This window comes from Artemia sp. Qi Xiang Cuo, chromosome 8 (genome assembly GCF_049724085.1).
Source record: "Artemia sp. Qi Xiang Cuo chromosome 8, ASM4972408v1, whole genome shotgun sequence".
Lineage (NCBI taxonomy): Eukaryota > Metazoa > Arthropoda > Branchiopoda > Anostraca > Artemiidae > Artemia > Artemia sp. Qi Xiang Cuo.
The window spans coordinates 70086683-70104350 of record NC_142801.1 but is presented as its reverse complement, the minus strand read 5'-3'; the positions used below and the strand labels follow the sequence as shown (position 1 = coordinate 70104350).

The 17668-nt window shown below is 36.5% G+C and overlaps 1 protein-coding gene across 1 annotated transcript in view; it reads right to left on the bottom strand.

Annotated features, from left to right (window-relative positions):
* Idh3b (isocitrate dehydrogenase [NAD] subunit beta, mitochondrial) overlaps positions 1-17668 on the bottom strand; it is a 302997-nt gene that overhangs the window by 219016 nt on the left and 66313 nt on the right. The window contains exons 3-4 of the mRNA XM_089093086.1: positions 16591-16692; positions 9984-10165 (exon numbers count right to left, since the gene is read on the bottom strand). Coding sequence (XP_088949212.1) covers positions 9984-10165; positions 16591-16692 — 284 coding nt within the window. The remainder of the gene's footprint in view (positions 1-9983; positions 10166-16590; positions 16693-17668) is intronic.

The window sequence follows — 17668 nt, the reverse complement described above, 5'->3', positions numbered from 1 at the left end:
TATGTGTATGTGCATGTGCATGTGCATGTGTATGTGCATGTGCATGTGCATGTGCATGTGTATGTGTATGTGCAAGTGTATGTGCATGTGTATGTGCATATGCATGTGCATGTGAATGTGCATGTGCATGTGTATGTGTATGTGCATGTGTATGTGTATGTGTATGTGTATTTGTATGTCTCTGTGTTTGTCTATGTGTGATGTGATGTTCTGTCATCACCTATGTCTGTCATAAGTGGAGTTCCACAAGGCAGTTGTCTTGGGCCAGTAATCTTCTGCCTTTTTATCAATGATTTTCCAGGTGTTGTTACGAATTCAACCTTGAAAATGTTTGCAGATGACGTGAAAGTCTACAGGTCAGTCATGAGTGAACATGAGATTTCTTTACTTCAAAAGGATTTGGTTGCTCTGGGCCAGTGATGTACTACAAACTCTATGTTCATTAATAAAACCAAGTGCAATGTTGTGCACTATTTGCGTAGACTCCCTCAACATTACCATTACTTTGTTGATGGTAAATCAATTTCAAGTGTGGAATATGTTCGGGACCTTCGGGTTTGCTTTGATTCAAGTTTCAAATTTGATAAACATGTATCGTATATCACCCATAAGGCAAATTACCAATTACTACGTTTAAAGCGTACATTTTCTAAGTTGATTCTTCGTTCATTGATTTCACTTTATGTATCCACTCTACGTCCAATACTTGAGTATTGCTCATCAGTATGGTATCCCCTTAATAAGCAAGATAGAGAGAGGGTTGAGAGAGTGCAACGTAGGGCCACCAAACTCATACCTTACCTGAGACATCCACCTTACCACCAGAGAATGCAGAGACTACAGTTGCCTAGTCTTCAGTTCTGTTGTGATAGAGGTGACGTAATCAATACATTCCGCATCGTTAGGAACATTGATAATACCACTCCAACTCACTTTTTCACTTTTACAGAATACAGTAGTACCCGTCAACACCAACACAAAATTTACCTACCATGCTCACAGAAAATATTAGGCCCAAACTCTTTGTCTAGCCGGAGTATAGAAGACTTGGAATTCACTTCCATCGATAATAGTTGCAAGTACCACGGTCCAGTCTTTCAAAAGTAGTTTAACCTCTACAGATTTCTATACTAGGTCTTATCACAATCCGTTTTGAGAATATTTTTACTTTTGTATTAGCTGATTCATGATATTCATAGACTTTTTTATAATTGTGTAATGCGACAAGCTTGTTAAAGCTTACCGTATTTTGGTACTAATAAATAAATATATATATATATATATATATATATATATATATATATATATATATATATATATATATATATATATATATAAATGAATGAATGAACGAATTTTATTTCCCACTAAATACAGACAAAACGTCACTAGTGGAGTAAAAAATGGTAAAAGAAAGAAAAAAAGAGCAATAACAAATAAAAATACGCAGAGGTATATATATATACAGGACCACAGATAAACACGAATATCGCAGAGCATCACAAAGTTCATTTCCCGTTAAGTCGTATATAACCTCTCTACTCTTTTCTGAACAACCGTGTACGGGTCGGGTATATTGAAACGGTTAATAATCGCTGTGTTACACTTCCAAGGAGGCACTCGCAAGAGAAATTTACAAAACCGGAAGAAGCAAGAATGCACCGTGCGTTTATTTTTATCAGATAAAATAGCCCAAAAAGTAGAGAGCGCTAGCACATGTGGTGTAACGATCGCCGAAAACAGCTGGGCCCAAATCTGTCGACTATATGACTATATAGTCGACAGATATGACTATATCTGTCATATCTGTGACTATATGACTATATTTTTTCTGACTATATAGTCAGAAAAAATTATTATCTGTGGGGACTTCAACTGTCAGCTTCTGGATGATGATCGTTTTTTCACCATATTAAGGGGGTGTCTGCCAGAAGCTATGGCCCCGGTTCCAAAATCCCAGTCCTTCACGTTTGTCCACAGCGCATCCCTGGCTACATCAGATATCGATCAATTTTTCGTAAATTTCCTACTTCCGACCGGGATTAAAGCCATTGTTGACTCGGAACACAATTGTAGCGATAACCTTGGGATTAGCTTAATGGTACGATTCTCCACGTACAAGCGATGCCTCGGGCGATCATGGTTTATCAAGAGTGAATGGCAAAGGATAGATCAGTCCTTGTACAAAGATATTCTTGACTCAACTCTTGCTAAAATCAAAGTACCGTTCCACCTGCTTACTCATGGCCAAAATGAAGACAGACTAGCCCTGAACATCTTTTGCTCCGAAATTGTTCATTCAATGAAGCTTGCGGAATCTGCCGCTGTTCCAGTGGCAAAAGTGTACCCCAACACTCGTTAAAAGGGATGAGATAACCCAAATGTCAAGTTTGCCAAGAAGAGATCCAAGTTCTGGTACGAATTGTGGAAGGACTGCGACAAACCCCTCTCTGGAGTAGTTTTTCAGTGCTTTCGACGTGCCAAAAAAGAATTCAAACGTACTGTCGAGAATATGCAAGTCCAGCAAGTGGAGAAGTTGTCTTGTGATTGCAGGAGTGACCCAAACATCTTATGGAAGCGATTCAAATCTAACAGGGCCGACGCTGATGTGCAAAGTCCCATTCCCGATGAAAGTTGGGTAAACCATTACAAGGACGTGTTTGCGCCACCACCCAACGAGCTGGACTCCGTATATAAATCTAAGTTAGATAGGCAATTAATCAGCGCAAAACTCCGCCGCACTGATGTCATTGTTTCTAAATGGCATATTGAGATAAATGTGAGAAAATTGAAAAAGAACAAGTCTCCAGGGCTCGATGGGATCACTCCGAGGCACTTACAGCACGGCACAGAACGTCTACATGAGTACTTAGCCTTACTATTCCAAATGAGCATCGAGCAGGGACTCACACCTGCCAACTTTCATTGTTGCCGCACATCCAATATTCTGAAAAAGAATCGAGATCCCTTGCTTTGTAAAAGCTGCAGACCAATCTCAGTTTCATCGGTTATCAGCAAAGTATTTGAGAAGGTACTGTTGCCCCATATTACGTCGCACGCTCTAATGGTAGACAAACAACTTGGATTCAGAAATGGGTTGGGCTGTGGACACGCCCATCGGCTACTAAGAAGAATAATGAGGTCTACATCTTTAGTTAAAGAGCCACTCTTTGCCTGCAGTGTCGACATTTCCACTGCGTTCGATTCTGTCGTCCAATCGCAGGCACTGTGGTGCCTCTTAGATTCAGGAGTCGACCCCCGCATTGTCCTTGTTCTCCATGACTGGTATTCCCACACGCATATTCGTCTAGCTTTGGGATTGGAAACAATCGCCGGTCACCGCAAGCAAAAGCTTTCCGAACCCATTCGGCTCTTCAAAGGAGTTCGGTAAGGATCTGCTCTAAGCCCCATCATCTTTAATTCTGCGATTTACTCTGTTACTATATTTGTTTGTGGGACCTTCTTTTTGGAGGGCTTGGATCTAAGTTTCATTTCTTATGCAGATGACTTGTTGCTCCTAAGCAGCACGCTGAGGGGTCTACAAGAGAATCTTCGTCTTTTAGTGACCCTATACAGAAGAATAGGACTACGAGTCAACATAGAGAAAACCGAATTTATCGTTTTTAGCGACACCAACTCGACCAATTCCAATCTTGTCCTTGACGGTATCGGAATCCAGCAGTCCCAGTCCCTAAATTACCTTGGTATCACGTATGGCCAGACGCCTAGGTCGACTAGAGGCTTGTTGGCTGAATCAGTCTGTAAATCTATCCGCTCAGCATATGGAAAAGCTGTCAAATGCAAGTGGTCATTTAATCGATTTATTAAGTCAAAACTATTCAACGCCGTCGTCTCTCCTGCCATCTGGTATATATCACCCTTGTGGGAAATGTTGTCCCTCACCGAGCGTCGAAAAATACGAACCACGTACTACAGATTTGCAAAATTTTTGCTGAGACTTCCACTGAGATTTTCTACCACGGAGATCTCATCCATATATGGAATCCTTGATCCATCAACCAAGGTGATTGATCTAGAACGGAGAGCCTCAAGACGATCCCTCAGTAAACTCTACGACTCACCGCTGACTCAACTGTTTCAGTGAATGAAATACCTGTATTTAATTTTTAGTGTTGAACATGTTTTTCTTCTTTTTTTGTTTCATTTTGTACTCCGCTTTTTTTTTCTCCATTTCTCCATTTTAAGCGGGCATAAATGAATATATATATTGCTAGAAAAATCATCGATTAACAAAGAACGTGTCGACTTAACATCCCAACCAATAGGGAGACCAAGGTACACTGTGCTTGGTGACGGTTTTACTATTTTGTCACCAAGTTTTACTTCGAGGAACGGATCACTTCCTTTACGATTAAACAAAATAAACTCAGTTTTAGTCTCATTGAAAGACAGACCAATTTTCTCATATGAGCTTTTCAGCGCCACAAAATTATCTTCAAAACGGGAAGAAGAACGACTTAAATTCAGAATATCAGCAGCGTAATTCAATAATGACAAATCTAGACCAAGATACAGAAAACTAGGCTTAACTACTTGCTGAGCTTCAACTATACTGTTATTGTAAAAAGGTGGCGAAGAAATAGCTCCTTGACGGATCCCTTTTCGGACTGGGATAATATTAGAGGAAATTTTCATCCCACCCAGTAGACTAATCTTGACCTTCACTTTAAGTTTTCGATATAAATTACGGAAAGTGAGGACTACCGACTTGTCAAGACAACGGTTATTTGCACTCAACAACAGCTGGCTATGAAGACCGGAGTCGAACGCTCGACTTACATCTAAACCCGCAATAATGATAGATTCATTGGTCCGATCACACTCGAGGAGGACATTACCGATGAGGTGATACACATGTTCTCTACTGCTACTCTTTTTGAACCCAAACTGGTTGCTGGGTGTATAACACACACGGTTTATTTTCTCAATAACCAGAATTTCTAAAATTCTACACAAAACCGGGCCGACAGTAATTGGTCTATGCGGACTGCACTGAGATGGATCCTTTCCCTTTTTCATAACTGGAGTGATGATACTGACACAAAACGAATGGGGCACTAAACCACATTAAAAAATCCTTTGGTAAAGTAGAGTTAAGCGCTCAAATAGCAACGGACTGCCATTCACTAGATGTAAGCCACTGATGTCATCATCTCCCTTTGAATATTTCTTTTTTACTTTATTGATGGCATCACAAACACTGAAGACGGATACTACAAAACCCGTACTTACGGTAGGCTCAGAGAGCCTTTTGTCGAATTCCTTTTCGAAAGCCTGTTCAAGCTGAGGATCAGGTGCAGAGAAATCGGAAGTGTAGTAGTCAGTCCACTCTTCCTCCGAGGGGCTTGTATAGGGAGGGTCGGAACGCTTATCACTTCTGTAATTTTTCACAAATCTCCAAACCAGGGAGGGGTTGATTTCGATACGAGCACTGCTATTTTTTATAATACGAGCACGGTGCTGAGCAAAACATTTAGCGAATTTGCGTTTCGTATACAACCTAATTTCATTAACTGTGCCCACTTTAGGCCTACAATTGTCACACCACAGCGGAAACCAAAACCGTGACCGACGAAAGGCTTCACAAAGCTCGGGGTTTTCATTCCACTTAGGTATTTCGGATCCGATCCGCACTTTTCTCGTAGGCACAGTCGTCATTTCTGCCACTCTCAACGCGTGCACTATTTCAGAGCAACAGGTAGTCAGCGACAACTGCATGACAGCCTGACTTAAGCCTGATCTAGGCTGCAATAGGGGGTAAGGCATTTTTAGACAATATGTTGTCACACACTGAATGGTAGGAAGATACATCAATTTTTTCCCACTCTTGTTTCATGACCCAGCGGTTATTATTCTTGTGTAGAATGCAAGGATTACTCCAGCCAACGCGGAACGTATTCGACACAGGTAAGTGGTCGGAAACACTGATCGTATTGTTAACACGGAAAGAGGGGTAAATTGCAATCGATTTTGTATATCGACTTTATATATATATATATATATATATATATATATATATATATATATATATATATATATATATAATAATATTATATATATATATATATATATATATATATATATATATATATATATATATATATATATATATATATATATATATATATATATATATATATATATATATATATATATATATATATATATGTATATGTATGTATCAGGGCTGCCACAGGTTCAGGTGGCAAAAAATAGGGACTTAGGGACCTTTTTTTAGCCGAAAAAAGGGACCTCTCTAGGGACCATTCTGGACACAAAATAGATCACAAAACTCAGTTTTTAGTAAGCTTTTGAAAGAAAAATTAGTGACAAAACAGCAAATGACACTTGACTAAGGAAAAAAATTGACTAAGACACCTTTCCATGACCAGAGGCCAAGTGGTAATAAGAGTAGCAGCTACCTTTATTTGTTCAGTACGCATCGACAGACTCCCATCTATCATGGCCTGCGCTAGCTGTATCTCAACCATGTCCTTCTTTTCAATGCTTGAATGACCGAACTTTTCCAAGTTCGCTCATTCATCGAAGCTCTATCGTCACTGAGAACTCCCCCGGAAAGGGAGAAACCCCGCTTAATGCTGGCAGACCCGTGTCAAATGGTCAAAGCATTTTTTACGACTTCAGACAAGTTTTGATATTCTTCTCCCTGGATCACGTTTTTCCACTTGTCGTCGATCCTTCCTGGCTCTGGTGGGAGTCCAGATAACTGGACTAGCTTAAACTTGTCAACATGCTTGTCCTTTTGCGTCGCGATGGGTATAAACGCTGAGCAGAAACTGGTTTTGAAACTTTATCAGGATGCAGAAAAGTTAAAGCTTTCAAGAAGTGTAAAAAATTTTCCGCTGAGTATTTGCTTAAGGACATATCTTGCGGCCGCAGAATAATGCTTCCAGACAAGCTGGATGAACGAGCGTTTTGGAAGCTCGTCAACTGACTCGAGACCGTCGACAATCTCGTCACTCCCAACTGTCTGTAACAGTAGCACAAAGTTCTTTTCATCTTCGAATGGCTGAAGTGTTAGTTCGCCCCTAAGTTCTTCGGTCGCTTCGGGTTTTAAGATTCGTCTAGCCAGTTGAATTGAAATTATGTTTTTGAGTATGAGACCCCCCCCCCTCCTACAGCCCTCATGGTTAAGGTTGTAAGTTATGCCCCGGAGCCATATAAGGTTTTTATAGAACGCGTACCGTAGAAACTTCAAAAAGGGTTCATTCAATTGCGAATTGAGATGGCTAGTGCCCTTATTAATAGTCAAAAGCGATCAGAGAACAAATGCCCCCCGCTACGCCCATCATTTCCCCAAGCACTTCCGATCAACATTTTAATATAGACATTTTGTTGAACGCAGTTGAAGGGTCCGGAAATTATGTTTTTGAGTATGACAACCCCCTACAGCCCTCAGGGCTAAGATTATGCCCTTGGGGCATATTATAGTTTTATAGAAAGCGTTTTCGTAGAAACTTCAAACAGGGGTCATTGGATTGGACATTGGGAGGGCTATTGTCATTTTTAATAGTCGAAAGTAATCGGAGTAAGAATCACCCCCGCCCCATGCCCATCATCTTCCCAAACATTTCCGATCAACATTTTTATATGGCCATTTTGTTCAGCGTAGATGAAAGGTCTGGAAATTATGTCTTTGAGGATGACAACTCTCCCCCCATAGCCTTCAGGACAAGGGTCCTAAATTATGGCCTTAGGGCATATAAGGTTTTTTATAGAAAGTTTTGCCGTAGAAGCTTCAAAAAGGGCTCATTCTTTTGGAAATTGAGACGAATAGTGCCTTTTTTGTTAGTCGAAAGTGATCAGAGGGCAACTGCCCCCCCCCCTCCCATGCCCATCATTTCCCCGAACACTTAGGCCTACAATCAAAATTTTCAGATAGCCATTTTGTTCAGCGTATCAGAAAGGTCTGTAAAATATGTTTTTTTTTTTTAAATCCCCCCAGCCCTCAGGACAAGGGTTGTAAGTTATGCCCTAGGGGCATATAAGGTTTTAAAGAAAGTGTGATCATATAAACTTCGGAGGATGCTCATTGGATTCGCAATCAGGCGCTCTAGTGCTCTTTTTAAGAGTCAAAGTGATCAAACGGCAGCTATCCCCCACCCCCACACGCACACCCACAAACACGTCATATTGTCCCGAAATATATCTAATAAAAAATTTTGAGATAGCCATTCTATTCAAAAATCTTAATATCATATTACAAGTCTTTTGGGTTGAAACAAACCCCAGAGATTAGGGGAAAGGTTTGTAAGTTATGCCCAGGGGGTATTAAAGGTTTTTATGGAAGGGGTGATTGTTTAACTTTAGAAGAGGCTCAGTCTTTCTTCCTGAAAAAGACTATGTCAATATGAAACAAGCATAAATTAATTAAACGAACTTTTTCCATAACATAAGTTTTTCAAAAAAGAGTAAAGCATTAAACCAAAAATGAACAAAAATTGAATCAAATAATCTACCAAGCATACAACTACCACAAATGAGTAGCAATACATAAATGAAACCCAAAACAAACAGAAATTGAAATAAATAACACGAGTCAAACTCAAAACGAGCAGAAATTAATATGAGTAGGGTTCTAAACCCCATGCTTTCTAAAGCCAGAATATAATTTGTACTTTACTGAAAAAAATTCTTTTAAATGTTTTCACTTTTATAACTTTAAGAAATCAAAAAATAATTACAGAGCCGAACTTCTGTAAGATCCATTTATTTTCGCGTCCAAATACTGCCGTTCTCTGGATTAAGTAACTTTTATAAGGTTTTGTTTGTGTTTGATATTATTAATCATATTATCCCGTTTTGCTTTTGGAATATGTTTTCTACTGCTGCGGATTTTCACAGTTATGGAACTAGACAGGTATGCCAGAATAGGAGACCACTGAGGGTGTCGACGAGGTTGGTATTTTCCAGTCGCCCTGCTCTTCCAGCACTGTGGAATGGCTGCCTTCTTTGTTGAAAAATGAGTCAGATAGGACTGATTTACTTTGCCAGTTAAGACGTCATTGCCTGTATGAGCATGAGTTTTCATTTTTTTTTTTTTTTCTCAAGCAGAATTATAATTATAATGCTGTGTTGATATGTTGGTAGTTGGAAGATGTGGTAACCCAATGCATATGTGTAATGGCCCAGAATACTGGACTTCGTGCTTTTTTGTATATATTAGTTATGTAATAAAAATCTCCATTTATTAAAAAAAAAAAAAAACTCTAAATAATAAACATCAGCATATGTATATTGAACTGACAATGCACATTTGTTTTCAGTAAATTCATTTGAATTTTTTCAGTGAAGTACAAATTATATTCTGGCTTTTAGAAAGCATAGGGTTTAGAACCCTACTCATATTATTTCCTGCTCGTTTTGAGTTTGACTCTGTTATTTATTTTAATTTCTGTTTGTTTTGGGTTTCATTTATTTATTGATACTGATTTGTGGCAGTTGTATGCTTGGTAGATTATTTGATTATATTTTTGTTCATTTTTGGTTTAATGGAGTTCTTTACTTTTTTTTGAAAAGCTTATTTTGTGGGAAAAGTTTTTTTAATTAATATATATAAACATTAGCTAATTGAATAACAATTCGACTAATTGCAGTAAATCCCTCAAAATATATATATATATACCATCAAATAGCAAAACTTGTTTTATTGGCTTTTAAAAGCAGGAGAAGATCCTTATGAACTACATTTTTTGGAAATTATTGGGGCGGCTTTTATAAGCTTCTTCATTGGGGCAAACACCCCTCGATAAAAATGTGAGAAAAAACATTACAAGTTCCGCCCTTCCTTCTCCCAGCATAGGTGCCTAGTTAAAAACCGATACATTTTTTTCAGGTTTTTCCAAAAATTATAACAAATAGACTTCTTAGGTGCACCTCAGGGGGGATTTTCTCACCCTCCCCAGTGTGCAAGAGAGAGCATATACATGTTTAATTGTTACCGTAGTTTCATATTAATTGTTTGCGCTTCTCCGGTTCGACTATAATCCGGAGAAGCCAAGATTCCTTTTAAACATATTCCATTGCGAAGTATGGATGCAGCAACATCGTCTAACGGAACGCTTAAAGAGCTATGAACTTCGCTTAAAAAATACTGCTCGAAGTTGACTGGGACACCGGACGCCTGGAAAAAAAATTGTTTCAATCATTTCAGTCTGTTTTGAAATTAAAAAAGAAGAATAAGAAAAGGGAAAGGTTTTGTTTGTTTATTTTTATAGGATGGGGAAAATTTTATCAATTACATTTGATTCAAACCTAGATATTTATTTTCCTGACACTTGTGATGATTTCTTATCTCGGGTAGTCAAATTTTTTTTTACTGGAAGTTCAAAGAACATTAATACGTCATGGTTCCCCCCCCTACCCCCCCCCCCCCTAGGAGCAACCTAGTTATGAGCAAAACCTAGTCCGTAGTAGCTGTTGTTTTTTCCAAATGGTTCCTTTGTAAGATTTTTGTTCCTAGCAATAACTAAAATTTGTCCAAGTCTTATTGCTTTCATATTATTACCCTTTTGTATTGTTACTATTTCTTTTATATTATTGCCAGTTCGTTTATGCACAAAATCAACTACTTTTTCTGCAACCTTAAAAAAAGCCCCCTACGGGCAGTCTATTTTGAAAAAAAAACAAAACTAGAATGAAGTACAAGAAAAGGGGAACTTTTTGCAAAATCATAAAACTGAAATACTTCGATAAGAATTATTCCTATTTGGCTTCGGTAACATCCGTACAAATGGATAAATACGGATAAATTGACCCTCCGTTTGGTAAAAAGGACCCCACCCTCTTCTCTCTTTGAGAAACAAGTAAATAAAATCAAAATATAGTTTTTATTTCAAATATTATTCGAAATGAAATTAAAATTAAAACAAAAAAACAGGCGCTATTCTCAGATAACACAGTGAACGTTAAGGAAAAAAAACTTACACATATACTAGGCCTAACATGAATCCGAATATTTTGGCTTGAATTTCGGAAATACTAACATGAAAAAAAGAAAAGAAAATGCTGTAAGGTCAACTTTGTCTTTCCTGTTTCTCTACTTTTTTGGTTTCTGTTTATTGCTATTATTATAATAATTATCAGTTGTTTTTTTTTTTTTTGTTTTTTTTTACTGTATGCTAGTGTTGTATCTTGATTGCCGAAATTCAATTTTGATGTAGCGATCCAGCCATAATCAAAATTAATTATATATGATATTACAATAATATAATACAATAATTAATAAGTAATAATAATAAGTAATATAAGAATATTTATATGACAATAATAATAAATAATGTGATAATATAAAATAATCAATATAAGCCAAGAGAACTAACTGGAGAGAAGGAAACATGTTAAGATAACAATTCTTACTTCATAATATGCAGACGGCCGTTTCTGTTAAATCAATTAAAAAAAAACTTCCGAAAAACGAGTTTTTCAAAGAAAAGTAAAAACCATTTTAAACTTAAGCTCAGGAGATACAAATACCTGTTAAAATTCAAACTCAAAACGACCAAAAATTACTATTAAAGAATAAACAAAACCCGAAACGAACAGAAACTAAATAAACAATCATAGGAAAAAACATACGAAAATTAATAATACAAATGAATAAATAGATTTTAAAGCGATTAATGCTTTGATTGAATATGAAAATCAAGCTTAAAACGAAAAAAATATTTTGCTATTGAACTATAAATAAAACTTCAAACGAACAGAAACTAAATAAACAATCAATGCATACGAACATACAATAGATACTAATATAAATGAATAAATAAATCTTAAAACGAATGAAACTTAAATTTAATATGCAAATCAAGCTTGAAACGAACAAAAATCACTACAAACAAGAGTTTGGGTGTTGCATCCTTCTCTCACTGTAAAAGTCCAAATCCTACTGCGTCATTCACTACTTTTAGAACGCCTTCCCTCGGGCCCTGGGGGGATTGCATTGACACCGGAGTTTTTCTTATCCGACCTATGAACTTTTTTTTTTAACAAAATGTCTATCTAAAAATTTCATCAGAAGGGTTTGGAAAAAGAAGGCGTGGGGGGGGGGTCTAGTAGCCCTCGGATCTCTTTTGACTATTAAAACGTGAACTCGAACTTTCAATTTCCAATCAAATGAGCTTTCTCTGAAGTTTATACGAGCACCCTTTCATAAGAACCATATATTCTCCCAGGGCATAACTTACAACGCCTGCCCTCGGGACCTGGGGGGCTGTGTTGACCCCGGAATTTCCGTTATATCGTCTTTGAACTATTTTCTAAAAAATGGCTATCTCAAAGTTCTTATCAGATGGGTCTGAGAAAAATAGGGCGTAGAGGGGGGGGGCTACGTGCCCATAAAAAGTGAACTAGAAGTTTCAATTTCCAATCAAATAAGCCCTCTTGGAAGTTTATACAAGCATCCCTTCCATAAGAACTATATATGCGCCCAGGGCATAACTTACGACGCCTGCCCTCGGGCCCTGTGGGCTTGTGTCGACATCAGAGTTTTGTTATCTGACGTTTGAACTATTTTTAACAAAATGGCAATCTCAGAAATTTTATCTGATGCAATGGCTACCTCAAATTTTCTATCAAATATATTTGCGGAAAAAGGGTTTGGGGGGGGGGGGCTAGTTGCCCTCCGATCACCTTTGACTCTAAAAGGGCATTAGAACTCTCGATTTCCAATCGAATGAGCTCCCTTTGAAGTTTATACGATGACCCCTTCTATATGAAGTGCCTCTGAAAAAAAATAAATGGAGTGTGGGGGTAGGGTAGCTGCCCTCAGATCACATTTTACTCTTAAAAAGTGAGTTACAACTTTCAATTTCCAATCAAATGAGCCCTCTATGAAGTTTATAAGAGCATCCCTTCCATAATAGCCATATATGCCCCAGGGCATAACTTACAACACCTACCCCCGGGCCCTGGGGAGATTTGTCGACACCGGAGTTTTTGTTATCTGAACGTTGAACTATTTTCAACAAGATGTCTATCTCAAAATTTGTATTAATACATTTAGGTTGTGGAGGAAGGGGGGCTAGCTGCCCTCCGAAATCTTGACTCTTAAAAAGTGAACGAGAACTTTCAGTTTCCAATCAAATGAGCCCTCTCCAAAGTTTATATGAGCATCCCCTCTATAAGAACCATATATGCCCCCAGAGCATAACTTACAACGCCTGCCCCCGGGCCCTGGGGGGTTGCGTCGACACCGGAGTTTTTCTTATCTGACCTTTGAACTATCTTTTTTTAACAAAATGTCTATCTCAAAATTTTCATCAGATAGGTTTGGAAAAAGAATGCGTGGGGGAAGGCTAGTTGCCCTCGGATCTCTTTTCACTATTAAAACGTGAACTCGAACTTTCAATTTCCAATTAAATGAGCCCTCTCTGAAGTTCATACGAGCATTCTTTCATAAGAACCATATATGCCCCAGGGTACAACTTAAAACGCCTGCCCCCGGGCCCTGGGGGATTGTATTAACACCTGAGTTTTCGTTATCTGACTTTTGAACAATTTTTAACTTAATGGCTATCTCAAAATTTTTGTCGGATACATTCGGAAAAAAGGGGCGTGGGGGGGCTAGTTGCGGTCCGATCTCTTTTGACTCTCAAAAACTGAACTAGAACTTTCAATTTCCAATCAAATGAGCCCTCTCGGAAGTTTATATGAGCATCCCTTTCATAAGAACCATTTTTAAGAGTCAAAAGATATCCGAGGGCAACTACCCCCCCCCCCCCACACACACATCCTTTTTTCCCAAGCCTATCCGATAATTTTTTTAAATAGCCATTTTATCAAAAATAATTCAAAGGTTAGATAAGAAAAACTCCTGTGTACGCAACCCCCCAGGGGCCAGAGGCAGGCGTTGTGAGAAATACTCTGGGGGCATATATCGTTTTTATGGAAGGTATGCTCGTATAAACTTGAAAGAGGGTTCATTTGATCGGAAATTGAAAGTTCTCGTTCATTTTTTAAGAGTCAAAAGAGATCGGCGGGATAATATCCCCCCCCCCCCGCCCTAAATTCATCAGATAAAAATTTTGAGATAAACATTTTGTTGAAAATAGTTCCAAGTTCAGATAACAAAAACTCCGGTGTCGACAAATCCCCCCAGGGCCCAAGGGTAGGCGTTGTAAGTTACGCCCTGGGGGCATATATGGCTGTTATGGAAGGGATGCTCGTATAAACTTCAAAGAGGGCTCATTTCATTGGAAATTGAAAGTTGTAATTCACTTTTTAAGAGTAAAAAGTGATCGGAGGGCAGCTAGCCTCCCCCACACTCCATTTATTTTTTCCCAAAAGCACTTGAGTTAGAAGGGGTCGTCGTATAAGCTTCAAAGGAGGCTGATTTCAAAGGGGGCAAACTTTTTTCACTTTGATATTGTTACTTTGATACCATTTTTGATACTTTGATGAACATTTTATTTTTTTTTTTTTTTTTTTTAGTTTGGTTTTCAAAATAGGAATTTTTTAAAACTTGAAACTTTTTGCAATCAAAACGAACAAAAATTAATTTAAAAAAAAAAACTTTCCGAAAAATGAGTTTTTCAAATAAAACTAAAAGCTATTTTAAACTCAAGCTCAGCAGATACAAATACCTGTTGAAATTCAAACTCAACACGACCAGAAATTACTAGTAAAGAATAAATGAAACCCAAAACGAACAGAAATTAAATAAACAATCATAGGAAAAAACATACAACAAGTAATAAGATAAATGAATAAATAGATCTTAAAGCGAATAATACTTAGGTTGAATATGAAAATCAAGCTTAAAACGAAAAATAAATATTTTCATATTGAAGTATAAATGAAACTTAAGACGACCAGAAATTAAATAAACAATCAATGCAAACAAACACACAATATTTATTTATGTAAATGAATAAATAAATCTTAAAACGCGTGAAACCTAAACTGAATATGTAAATCAAGCTTGAAACAAACAAAAATCACTACAAACAAGAATTCGGGTATGGCCTCCTTATCTTACAGTAAAAGTCTAAAACCTAACGAGTCATTGGCGCTTTACTGAAAACTATATGCGTCTTGAACAGTCTTGGAAAGTATAAACAAAATCAAATTGAATATTGGATACATATTGATATTAGTCGTTGAAATATCCACCAGTTAAATAATTTGTTTCACTCTAATTTTATTTTTATTTTCGATGCTGTGATAACTGTAAAATAAAATATTTTAAATATAATTCGTTTTCAGTGGAGTGCCAATAACACAGTAGTCTTTTAGTTTTTATTTATAGTTAAGGAAGGGGGCAGTATCCAATCTCTTGTTTGTAGTGAAACTATATTCGTCTTGAACAATTTTAGAAAGAACTAATAAATTAAACTGAATATTTGACGTATAATGATAATAATTGCTGAAAGCTCATCAGTTCAAAATTTTACTATAATTTTAATGTTTATTTTCAATATGAAGTACAAAAGATAATGTTTGTAATAAAATTGGTTTTCAGTAAAGCGCCAATGACACAGTAGGTTTAAGACTTTTACAGTGAGAAAAGGTAGCGATACCTAAACTCTTGTTTGTAGTGACTTTTGTTTGTTTCAAGCTTGATTTGCATATTCAGTTTAGGTTTCACTCGTTTGAAGATTTACTTATTCATTTACATTAATATCTATTGTATGTTTGTTTGCATTGGTTTTTCATTTAGTTTTTGTTCGTTTTAAGTTTTACTGATATTTCAATAGCAAAATATTTTTTTTTCGTTTTAAGCTTGATTTTCGTATTCAATCTAATGATTAGTCGCCCTCGGATCAATTTATTCAGATATATTATTGCTTGTCGCATGTTTTTGCCTATGATTCTTTATTTTATTTCTGTTAGTTTAGGGTTTCATTTATTATTTAATAGTAATTTCTGGTCGTTTTGATTTTGAATTATAACAGGTATTAGTTTATACTGAGCTTAAATTTAAAATGGCCTTTAGTTTTCTTTGAAAAACTTATGTTTTAGAAAATTTTATTTTAGTCAATAATAATAAAACATTGGAGCCGTATGGCCTTGACTATAGGCAACGCTATAGCGTTGCCTCTGATGTCAGGTTTCTGGCCGTTTTTGTTAAATGAATTGCCATCTACAATTATTTCTCATAGCACGTGTTAAAAGAAAAGCAGTGAAAAATTAGAATTACGTTAACAAATATGTTGATGACGTTTTTTTGTGTTGACGCCACTGCGATTTATAAGTGGCGGCTATAAGCCCAATTTGAAGATGGTATTGGTTTCAGCACAAGATTCGAAGCTGAACAAAGGCTAATTGAAAAAATTTAGAAATTTGGTAGGAAAAGTGGAAAACACTGAAAGAAGTGAAGATGAAGGTTAACTGCGTGCATAATGTGCTATGATTATCCTGCATATTATGAAGTAAGAACTGTTTTCTTAATGTATTTCCTACTCTCCAGTTAGTTCTCTAGGTAAATACCAAATAATCATAATAAGAAATAATACAATATTCATATAATGTAACGATAAACTGAAATGAATTAAAAATAAGCAAAAATTTCAACCTGCCATTTATTTGTCAAATATCAAAGAAACTTACTTTGAAAACTTCTAAAACTGATTCCATAAGCTCAGGACCAACGCCATCTCCAGGAATGACTGTGCAAACTGGACGAGTTTCAGGTTTGAAAACTGGCTCTTGCTGGAATAATAAAAACTATCTTAAAGAGTTTGAACAATAATTTAGAGAATATTTTCAAAATAATTCCAATAGAGCCATGGTTTGTGCAAAATAACTTCCAAAATATATTAAAACACAAAGTATAAGTATAAACTATAAAAGTATAGTTTACACTGCCCCCGAGTTCCTGTTTTGAAGGGAATTGATGGGACTCTTGGCTTTTATGTTAAGCGATCCGTGATATAGATTTTACAAATAACATATTAAGACATTATGCTAGCGTTGAAGTTCTTTATTAGTTTTAAAAAGTGCTTGAAGTAGTATTCAGGGACAAATTATGAGCGTAATCTCAAGTTCTACAGAAATAAATTTAGGTTAATGTACTTAATACTTGATGCTTCTGAAGAAAACTTAGAATCACTCCATACTTGATGCACAAATACAAATCTGGACGTGTCTATAACACGTATAACCTGACATTAGAGGTATTATTGCATCAAAATCGATATATCAGACCAAATATCGGATAATGAATTGAGGTATCAAAAATGAATATCATGTTTCTATAATTTATATAATGTAAATCTTTTGCGTCATTGCAAGCAGTACAGACTATTAAGCAGCTTTCCCACTATATACGTAATTTTCTATGCTAAGGGGCTAAGTTGCGTCACGTATAATATTTGTCACTTAAAACATGCTTTGTTACACTAGAAATCCACAAAACCATCATAGTCACCGTCTAAAATCCTCACTAACTAAAATATTCAATTCAATTAAATTTATTCAATACTACAATAATTACATAAATAGACTTAAGCGCTAGAAGTCCCAAGAAGCATAGCTTGTGGAGGTTGTGGAGGAAAATTAAAATTTCGAGATGGAGATAAAGAATCAAACTCTGACCAATCCCGAAAGGCTTTCTAGGGAAAACTGATTTATTTACTTTCAAAATTTATTAATTGCTCATCCAGAGATTCTATCATTTTTTTTACTG